At 48.9% G+C, this 10,434-nt stretch overlaps 2 protein-coding genes and 1 long non-coding RNA gene across 5 annotated transcripts; 2 read left to right on the forward strand and 1 right to left on the reverse strand.

The window, feature by feature from the left end:
- Nucleotides 1–11: 11 nt before the first annotated feature.
- On the forward strand, nucleotides 12–2,690 carry LOC116377724 (dynein beta chain, ciliary-like). Of its 3 annotated transcripts, none has more exons than XM_031839433.1 (7): nucleotides 12–575; nucleotides 956–1,099; nucleotides 1,187–1,345; nucleotides 1,416–1,652; nucleotides 1,744–1,913; nucleotides 2,034–2,161; nucleotides 2,587–2,690. In XM_031839433.1, exons 2-7 carry the CDS (start codon nucleotides 1,088–1,090, stop codon nucleotides 2,598–2,600), a joined length of 720 nt encoding a protein of 239 aa, XP_031695293.1. In that variant the 5' UTR covers nucleotides 12–575; nucleotides 956–1,087; the 3' UTR covers nucleotides 2,601–2,690. The 3 variants fall into 3 exon arrangements, with proteins under 3 accessions (XP_031695293.1, XP_031695291.1, XP_031695292.1); XM_031839431.1 differs by having other exon boundaries at nucleotides 12–391; XM_031839432.1 differs by having other exon boundaries at nucleotides 12–391; nucleotides 1,482–1,652.
- A 220-nt stretch (nucleotides 2,691–2,910) lies between these two features.
- Nucleotides 2,911–8,956, reverse strand: LOC116377725 (transmembrane and ubiquitin-like domain-containing protein 1). The gene is given in 5 exon segments (XM_031839434.1): nucleotides 2,911–3,627; nucleotides 3,840–4,106; nucleotides 4,108–4,335; nucleotides 4,906–5,040; nucleotides 7,930–8,956. Coding segments are annotated over 3 exon segments (804 nt in total). The 5' UTR covers nucleotides 4,293–4,335; nucleotides 4,906–5,040; nucleotides 7,930–8,956; the 3' UTR covers nucleotides 2,911–3,275.
- On the forward strand, nucleotides 8,086–10,170 carry LOC116377726 (uncharacterized). Its single transcript, XR_004212234.1, has 4 exons — nucleotides 8,086–8,327; nucleotides 8,474–8,655; nucleotides 9,947–10,029; nucleotides 10,126–10,170. It is a non-coding gene; the product is annotated as an uncharacterized LOC116377726 (long non-coding RNA).
- Nucleotides 10,171–10,434: the final 264 nt, after the last annotated feature.

Raw genomic sequence — 10,434 nt, forward strand, 5'->3', positions numbered from 1 at the left:
GTATGTATATATATGTATATATATATGTGTATGTATATATATGTATAGCAATCCTAAGGCACGAAGGATACATCAGATGTGTCCTCCAAATCTGGGACCAGAAGGCTGCATTCGTCGGCTGCATTTGAAGGAGTCTTCAACAAAAATGTGAAATGGGACAGCCTAGTCGCAGCGCTGTGACGCAACCGATCTACGAATGCAGCCTCCGAAGGATGCAGCCCCTGAATTGAGACACAGGTTATAAAGCAGTGGGCTGGTCTCTCTACCTGTACTGTGTGTGTGTCCAGGTGTGCAGCAGCTGGTGGAGGAGAAGAGAGAGAGACTGTTGCTCATCCACTCCTCAGTGAGCCGGGCCAGAGCCAACATGGCCGTCGTGACACGCATCACACAGGTCAGAGTTGATCTGTGAGCACCGTTAGCCGTTAGCAACCGGTGCTAAGGTTCTTCTCCTGCAGGAGTGGGCGGAGCTTCACCTGCTGCAGTGCTCAGGTGACTCACTGCTGGAGGTCAGTGACACAGAGCAGACCTACAGACGCATCAGAGCGGAGGGAGAGGAGGTGCTCAGGTTAACTCAGGTAGGGAGGAGGAGGGAGAGGAGGTGCTCAGGTTAACTCAGGTAGGGAGGAGGAGGAGGAGAGACAGGAGGGAGAGGAGGTGCTCAGGTTAACTCAGGTAGGGAGCAGGGAGAGGAGGTGCTCAGGTTAACTCAGGTAGGGAGGAGGAGAGGGAGAGGAGGTGCTCAGGTTAACTCAGGTAGGGAGAGGGAGAGGAGGTGCTCAGGTTCTCTCAGGTAGGGAGGAGAGGGAGAGGAGGTGCTCAGGTTAACTCAGGTAGGGAGGAGGAGAGGGAGAGGAGGTGCTCAGGTTAACTCAGGGAGGAGGAGGAGAGGGAGAGGAGGTGCTCAGGTTAAGTCAGGTAGGGAGGAGGTGCTGATATGACTCTTCTGTGTCCTCAGGTGAACAGGAGTCTGTACGGAGCTGAAGTCTCCTCTGAGTCCTGGATCAAGTACCTGGACCACATCGATGACCAAGTCCAGGATGGACTGTTCCAGCTGGTGCTCAGATCACTGACCTTCTTATTGGACAACATGAACCCACAGGTACACACACCTGGAATCTGAGGAATTCAAAGTATGGAGGCTTCTCTATCATCAATATGTTGTTGGATTTAAAGTGTCTGTGTGCAGAGCTGCAGTGTGTTTCTGACGGTCAGTCTGCAGCTGCAGGAAACAGGAATTGTGTTTGAGCCGTCAGTGGGCGTCGGCCTCTCTGACCTCCTGCAGAGCATCTACTCAGCAGCCAGTCTGCCTCTCAGGGTCTCTGAGAGACGCCACAGCAACTACCAGGTGAGTCTGACATCACTCACTCTTTGCAGGCTGCTGTTTCTGAAAAATAATCTGTCTGTCTGTCTGTCAGGTGTCCCTGCAGCAGAGTCCGGATCTCTCTGCCTTGGAACAGGAAGTAATGCATCGCCTTCTGCAGGTGAAGGAGGAGGCAGAGCGTCTGTCGGCGGGGCTGGACAGGTATGCGTACCTGTGGCAGAGCGACAGGAGGGAGGTGATGCAGGAGTTCCTGATTTACAGCAGACAGCTGGGAGACGAGGAGGTGGAGGTGGAGGAAGCCCCGCCCACCCTGAAGGACTTCCAGAGAGAGGTGAGACACACCTGTCCAGGTGTTTTAATCCAGAGAGAGGCGAGACTCACCTGTCCTGTTGTTTTATTGCAGAGATGTGTTTCTGTTTCAGATCGAGTCTCTCCACAGACTGAGCAGAGAGGTGACTCACCTGGATGACATCATCGTTCTGCACAGCTGGCTGCAGGTGGACCTCAGAACCTTCAAAGACTCCCTGCTGTCAATCGTACAGGAGTGGAAACACCTGTACATGGAGTACCTGCTGGACTCAGTCAGGGACAGGTGAGCCCACCTGAGAGCTGCTGAGTGTGATTCTTAAGTTTTAAAAGGTGCAACACAGAAGTTCTTAAGTGTGTGTGTGTGTGTGTGTGTGTGTGTGTGTGTGTGTGTGTGTGTGTGCAGTCTGCAGCAGGTGACTCACCATCGTGGCGATGATGAAGAGTCTTCATCCAGCTTCCCTCTGACAGAAACCATCTTCCTGCTAGAAGCTGCAGGAGTGGAGCTACCTGAACACCTGTCAGCTCAGCTAGGTAGTGACATCACTGTAGCTCCGCCCACACCTGCCCCGACACAGGAAGTCACATGACACCGTCTAAAGACTGTGTGACGGCTTTATTCTTTTCATTGCATCTCTGTAGTTTATTTACCTGTTCACACACCTGTCTGCGTCACGATGTAGTTACTCCGTGTTCTGTAAATCACACACAGTCAATCAGCTCATTGCGTTAACCTCAACACCTGTTAATGGCGCCGCACCGTGAACCGCCACATCTTGAACCATTCGGCACGAATACACAAACCGTTACAGCAGCAATGTTTGTCTAAATATCAGGAATTATTGTTGCATACATGTCATTATGGTCCTAGTTTTTAGTTTTGATTCAGTTGGCGTTATTTGTTTGTCATTGTGGATCAACATCCATCATGAAGATCATATTGTTTCTCTGTGTTGCAGAGTTGATCACCTGAAGAGGAAACGGCTGACTCAGAAGACTCCTGGAACATTAAATGTATTATTTCACTGGTTCCTGTGATGATTAAAAGTTTATTTGATTCTGATCCTCTGAGTTTTGTCGTGAACATGAACTAAGTGTGTTTTGTAGTGAGTACAGTCTCAGTCCAGATGTTCAACCTCTGTCTTGGAACTTTGTGGGTTAGTCTGAGAGAGTGAACATCTGGACTGAGCCGATGTCTCAGGTCTATGCTCCGAACTTTAAAGAGTAAATGGACTTTAATAATTCTTCAGTTAGATTCCAGAGACACAAAGAACCACAACAAGATAAATAAATGATTTAATAGAATTTCTTTCTTTCTTCAAAAGCTGTAATTGACACAAAAGACTTTCCATCCAGCAGGCAGACGGGTCCGGTCTACAGTCTGGTAGTGGTCTGACACCTTCAGCACCAGAAGGAACCAGACAAACCAGAAAGTAAAAGAGGCACGATGATGAGAAACCTAGAGAGAAACGTGATCTAAAAAACAAACTAATTAAAGTCCTCATAACACTCGCTGTCTCCATGGCAACAGAAAAAACAAATTAACTATCAGCGTCTGTTTGAAGTCTCGGCTGGCTCTGAGGTCAGAGGTCCACCCCGGCTGCTGCCATCACCATACAGGCAGAGGCAGCAGCCAATCAGAGAGCAGCTAGCGGCGGTAGACTCCGAAGGCCACCAGGCTGAGGAAGATGGTGACGCCGACCAGCGAGGCGGTGGCCGGGGCGGTGAAGAACTGCCTGTACTGGATCTGACAATACCAGAGCACCGACAGCATGAGGACCAGCAGGGGGACCATCAGGCTGCCCACATTCAGAGCCACCTGCACCTGGTCCACGGGCCGAGGCCCCCCCGCAGCCCCCCGGCCAGCGTGCGGTGAGATGTGACAGTGCAGGACACAGTTATGAACCAAGTTCAGGGAGGCCAGAGTCTGAGCGTCGTCCTGCAGCAGCTGACCCTGATAGATCAACCGCACCTGCTGCTCCTGACCCGCAAAGTAGGTCCTGAAAGGGTAGAGATCAACAGGTTAAAACCAGCACTAACACTCCCCTAAAGTAGTGGTGTAGTAGAGGTACAGTAGTGATGTAGTAGTGGTACAGTAGTAGTGGTACAGTAGTGATGTAGTAGTGGTACAGTAGTAGTGGTACAGTAGTGATGTAGTAGTGGTACAGTAGTGATGTAGTAGAGGTGCAGTAGTGATGAAGTATTTTGTTACCGTTTGATGTATCCGATGGTGTCCTGTGGTTTGACCTGAGCTGTTCTCTCTGTGTCGTTCAGAAATTTCAGTCTGACCACCATGTTCCTCTGAGAGGATGAAGAGTCTTCTCCTCCTCCTCCTCCTCCTTCTCTGTTCCTGATACCATCTCCTCCTCCCTCCTCCCGCCTCCCTGCCCCCTTCTCCTCCTGGGTGGAGGTGTTGGTGGGCAGAGCTTCTGTCAGAGAGCTGTCACTCACAGAGCTGGAGGGTGAGGAGGATGAAGAGGGGGGGGCTGTCCTGGTGGACGGGGCTGGTCCCAAGTGAGGGGACGGGGCCTATGGTGGAGGTGAACAGGTGTTCTGGGGGCTCAGAGGTGCGGGTGGAGATCCAGGCGAGCAGCAACACCAGGAGGACCAGCAGAGAGCAGAACAGCAAGGTCACCTCGTCTCCTACTCCTTCAATCAGAGCCATCGCCCCCCAGCAATGCCCGCTGAGGTCAACACAGGTCACACACCTGCACAAAGGGGGCGGGGCTTATCAACAACAATACACTGAAGGTTTTACTGTAGAGTACACTACATGGCGTACAGTTAGTGTGCACTACACGCCAGACAGTTAGTGTGCACTACGCGCCGTACAGTTAGTGTGCACTACGCTAATATTGATTATCTAATAGTACATAATAATGTAACTTCAGAGTGAGTATTCTACGTTAAGTACATTCTGCTGGTTGTACATACATACCTATACTTCAGTAACTTTTTGAATGCAGTATTTTTAACAGTACTTGTACCAGAGTATTTGTAGTGTGGTATTAGTACTTCGACTGCAGTACAGGATGTGAGTACTTCTACTACCACTGCTTGTTGTACTAATATAACGGACTCAGGTGTGAGTTACCTGCAGGTCACGTGATCAACTGGTTATTATTGATTCAGATCAATGCTACAAGTCTGAGCTAACCGCTAACAGCCGGACAGGAAGTGGGCTATGCTACATGCTATGCTACATGCCAACAGCTCTCAGCGTCAGTTATGAGCTAATTAAAGAAGCTACGGATGAATAAGATGAAACACATACTTACTGTTAAGTTTATAAACCTCACATCACAGAGAGTTAGCCTGCAGGCTAATCAGGCTCATTCGGTCCGTCCACACATTTCTTCTGCCGCGTCTTCTTCTGTGGTTTTCACGCAGCGATGACGCGCTGCTGCAGCCTGCTGGTCATCAGAGTAACTGAACCTCAGAAATAGATGGATGGATGGATGGATGGATGGATGATATATAGATAGATAAGCTTCATTTTTGTGAACAGAGAGCTGATGAGCCAAAAAGCTCCAGCTTTTTGGCTCATCAGCTCTCTGTTCACAGACACAAAAATGAAGCATAGAAAGAAAGAACACTGTACCTACTGTGAAACATGGAGGAGGCTCGGTTATGTTCTGGGGCTGCTTTGCTGCATCTGGCACAGAGTGCCTTGAATCAGTGCAGGGTACAATGAAACCTCAAGACCATCAAGGCATTCTGGAGCGAAATGTGCTGCCCAGTGTCGGAGAGCTTGGTCTCAGTCGCAGGTCACGGGTCCTCCAACAGGATAATGACCCAAAACACAGCTCAAAATACCCAAGAATGGCTAAGAGCACAACATTGGACTACTGTGAAGTGGACTTCTATGAACCCTGATCTAAATCCTATTGAACATCTGTGGAAGGAGCTGAAACATGCAGTCTGGAGAAGGCACCCTTCAAACCTGAGACAGCTGGAGCAGTTTGCTCACGATGAGTGGGCCAATATACTGTACCTGTTGACAGGTGCAGATGTCTCAATGAGTTACAGAAATCACTTGATTGCAGTGATTGCCTCAAAAGGTTGTGCAACAAAATATTAAGTTAAGGGTACCATCATTTTTGTCCAGGCCATTTTTATTTATTATTTTTTTTTAATGATTCTGTTGAACCACAATTCAAAAGCAATGTCTGATTTTCATTAGTTAATTTTCAGTACATTTTTATTTATTATTACTTTTGTCAGTTTCAAGTTATTTCAGTGACCATTGTGGGTTTTTCTTTCTTTAACGGAAGGGTACCAACAATTTAGTCCACGTGTGTATATGGCACTAAATAGCGCAAGTTAGATATTATTGTAATGTTCCGGACCTTTGCACAAGGAGATTTTCTCAATCTGGACCTTTTGGAATTTTAATTGAATACCCCTGGTGTAGAAAATGTGAACACGATGGTAGAGAACGGGATCGAGGTGAACGATAACTTACTACCCGTAAACGTCACTGTGTCCAACGTTCCACCGTTTATTAGAGACGAGGCAATAACCAGAGAGCTGTCCAAACACGTGAAGGTAGTGTCTCCAGTTAAGAGAGTGTCCTCTGGGTGTAAATCTCCGCTGTTAAAGCACGTGGTGTCTCACATGAGACAGCTCTTCGTGATCCCGAACAACAGGAGCAGGGAGGTAAACCTCGTGTTCAAACTCACAGTAGAGGACTTTGACTATGTGATTTTTGCAAAGACTGATGACTTTAAATGTTTCAGTTGTGGAAAAGAAGGACATCAGAGTAGAGCTTGTCCTGAGAAAAACGGTTCAAATAAAGACCAGAACCAGAACCAGAAAGGTACTGAGGAGGGCAGAGGGGACAAGCAGGACGGACAGGAGGGGACAGGTGGGGTCCAAAAGGGGAGGGAGGAGGGGACAAGTGGGGCCCAGAAGGTGAGGGTGGAGGGGACAAGTGGGGCCCAGGAGGTGAGGACAAGTGGGGCCCAGGAGGTGAGGGAGGAGGGGACAAGTGGGGTCCAGAAGGTGAGGGAGGAGGGGACAAGTGGGGCCCAGGAGGTGAGGGAGAGTACTGGAGGACAGGTGGAGACAGGTAGTGAGGTGGACATGGAGGGAGACGAGGAGCAGCTCAAAGCCCCTCAGCTGAAGAGGAAAAAGGAAGGAAACAGTGGAGACTCACAGGCAAAGAAAGTGGCAACGAAAGGAAGTAGAGGAGCAGCTGAGTGTGAGTCCAGTCTGGAAGAGGACTCTGAGTCCAGTCAGGAGGAGGACTCTGCTGCTGACAGTGAGCTCTCTGAATACAGGGATGGCAGCTGTAGGAGCTCTGAAGGCTACAGTGTGGAGGAGAGAAAGAGTTATCTGCTGAGGAGTAAAAATGTAAAATGAGCTAAAGTGGAGGACTACTTCTCTGACAAAGAGAAGCTCTCCAACTGTCAGAGCACATATGAGCAGCAAAGACAGAGGAGGTCTCACAAAGCAGGAAGGCTTCAGGCTGAAGAAAATAGTTCAGAAAATAAAGAAAGAGCTGAACAATGATTGAGTTAACTGAGAATAAGTTCTCACAGTCTAAGTGCAAGTCAAAGACAAGTTTCTGTTTGTTGGTTTTTATTTATTTAACCGTTTTAAATGTAAAGAGACCGGAGCCCACATGCTCACACTGGCTGCTTCAGGAACCGCTGGTGAACGGAGCCAAGATGGACATCCAGGACGGCACGACTCCAGGTCTGAGCAACATGCTGTGCTCCACTGGGACCACTGCCCTGAGGGCGATGGTGGAGGTATAGCTGTTCCTGGACTGAGACGCACTTGCAGTGGCTTCTCGGGATGATGATGATCCCGAGTAGGTGGGCGGAGAGTCTGACGGAGGACGAGGTTGAGATCCTGAAGGAGGACGACAGAGGAGAGGAAGCTCCTGACTCTACAGATCTATTTCCAGATCTAGGATTTATTCCAGAGCTGAATGGGGTCTCAGGACCATCATTCAGTGAAACAGAGTCTAAACTCTTGGACCTCCACACAGGGAACGGGTGTGAGAGCCGACACTGTGAGCAGACAGAACCTGAACATGAACAACAGTATGAACAACATGCAGGATTCATTGAGAAATGGTGCAACAATGAAGCACAATGTTGTGTGTCTGGAGATGAGCTAACATACAACGCTCCTTGAAAACATAGTGAAGAGAAACTGTTTTGATTGTTTTGTTTCTAATTGATTGCCATGGGAACTTTTTGTTGTTCTTTCATGTTTTAAGAATATAAAGGTTTCTAAAAATCTCTCTCTCTCTCACACACACACACACACACACACTCTTACTCCCTCACCTGGGTCCCAGAGGAGGACAGGTGTATCAAACAGCTGGATGTATTGATTGATCAGTGATTAACTTCACAGCTCACAGTGTGGAGGAGAGAGAGAGGACCAGTGACTCGGTGAGGTCAGACCGGTGACTGGGTCAGATCAGACCGGTACTCCGTGTGTTGTCAGCGGGCAGGATGTCATGTGGATGCGGGCTGCTGGTCCCCCTATGCCGGCTCCGAGCCGCTGATGATGAACACCTCCACAGGCCGGGTGAGGAGACCTGACAGCCGGCCGCCCTGATGCCTCTCCGCGGTATCTCTGGTTCCTCCTCTCGGAGCCGTGAGACAGCCTCCAGCCGCCGGTCCTCTGTCTCACCGCCGGTCTCCAGCATCTGGACCCGGACCAGGTGACAGTCTGGCGGGTAGGTTTCCGTAGAAAGACGCTGTCGCAGTTATTTTTTAACATAGTAACTGAATGTTTGCATACATAGAATGAAATAATAACTATATATGTGAGGTATCTCTGGTTTCATCCTCCGCCTTTGTCTCCTCATGTTTTCTCCCGGAGGTCCTCCCCCTGCGGCGCGGGGCGGAGTTTCATACCGGACTAGACGCTCCTTTTGTCGGATTCGTTTCGAGCGGACTCCCCGGGGTTTACGGCCGAAAAACACACACTTCGAGAGCCCCGAAATAACCCGCGGTAGCCCAGCGGTGCGCGGTGTTTACCCGGGTCTCTGTCTCTACCTAAAGGTGAGTCGTCGGTGGTGATTTTAGACAGATTTAAGGTGTTTTCTGCTCCCTTGTCCCCGAGTCAGCAGAACGTTCATGGCGGCTCGTCAGTGAAGGTTTGTGGGGCAGCAGCTGCTTCTCCTTCGGTCCAGAACCACACGAACGTTTCCACGTTTTAATCCCACAATCTAACACCCGGACACGCGGATGTCGAAGGATTAAATCATTTAAAGCAGATTTTATTTTTTTATAAATGATTTTTTTGCTGCACGTGTCAAATGTTTAGTTAAACAAAATAAGCGTTTCGATGAATTCTGTTTTTATTTTATTTTCTTCGTTTTAAAATCATCGCAGTTTTTCCACATTTTTTCCTAAAATGGTTACACGCCAGCTCGTCTAGAGGAGCTGTTTGCGTGCCAGCGGAAGCTGCGTGGAGACTCCTGCCGGAGGACGGACGCCATTACCGGGCAACTGGAGCCTGACGGCCCGCTGGGTTCACTCCACGTCTCAGCTCCACAAAACGTCTCGAAAACACGGAACTAAACCCGGAGATGGACGTTTATTTGATGCAGCATCATGTCAGATTGTCACTAAGGGTTTTTGTGTGATTTCGGCCCGTAAACGGTTCATTTTTAACAAACTTGAGCGGAGTCGAACACCGGCTCTCTACCGCCCTCCGTGCTTTATTTTGGGTGAAGCACATTTAGAAACAGGCCGTTTTTAAACTGATTTTACAGTAACGGAAGAGCTGCATTGTGTATTTCATTCCAGCCGAATCGGTGAGTTGCTCGTGACAGTCGGGGAACATGTTTATATTGAAGCGCTTTTTGATTTAAATTGACAGATTTTTAAATGGAGTTTAACTCAAGCTGCCCTCTGACTGACCAGTCGCATATTATATATCATATATTATATATCATATGTCATATATCATATATATCGTCCTCCAGCGGGAACAGAGGCTGGAATCTGAACCTGTCGCCCCAAAGTCTGACCTTGTTGGCGGGCCGCGGTGACGCACCACAGCCGGGGACCGGTCCTCTCGGCCGGTCAGTCAGGCTCCGCAAAGCTGAGGGCGGGCAGAGACACCGGTTATCAGAGTGTTAATAATGTCGTCTGTTATTATTAATTATTATTATAATATTATAGGGACGTCACGAAGTGTCTTTAGTCACAACTCGAGTTCCACTGTTGATGAGCTCCATGACAACCGCTGATGATAACTAATCATAGTCTCTGTGTCTCTCTATGATTCTGTCTCTGTCTCTCTCTCGCTCTCTCTGTCTGTCTGTCTCTGTGTGTGTGAGTGTAGACGGACTGCTCTCCATCATCGCTGCATGATGAACGGCAGCAGCGTCTCGGCGGCTCAGAGCTCCAGGATAAAAAATGAACCAGGTAACCTTTGACCTGCTGTGACGTTATCAACACCTGAGGTCACAGCTGACGTGTGTGTGTGTGTGTGTGTGTGTGTGTGTGTGTGCGCGCGCGCAGATGACTGGACGAAAGAGGACTGTCTGACTCTGCTGGAGAAGATCCGCTCTCAGGTGCCGGACACAGACAGCATGAAGTATAAAACCACCGAGTCGCACTTTGACTGGGACAAAGTTAGTTTCGGCAGCTTCACCGGAGAAATGTGCCGCCAGAAATGGCAGAAAGTTTCCTCCGAGGTAAGAACGTTAAGTTTACTCCGAGGTAAGAACGTTAAGTTTACTCCGAGGTAAGAACGTTAAGTTTACTCCGAGGTTAGAACTTTAAGTTTCCTCCGAGGTAAGAACGTCAAGTTTCCTCCGAGGTAAGAAC

The sequence above is a fragment of the Anarrhichthys ocellatus genome, unplaced genomic scaffold (genome assembly GCF_004355925.1).
Source record: "Anarrhichthys ocellatus isolate YVR2014 unplaced genomic scaffold, GSC_Weel_1.0 scaffold1603, whole genome shotgun sequence".
Lineage (NCBI taxonomy): Eukaryota > Metazoa > Chordata > Actinopteri > Perciformes > Anarhichadidae > Anarrhichthys > Anarrhichthys ocellatus.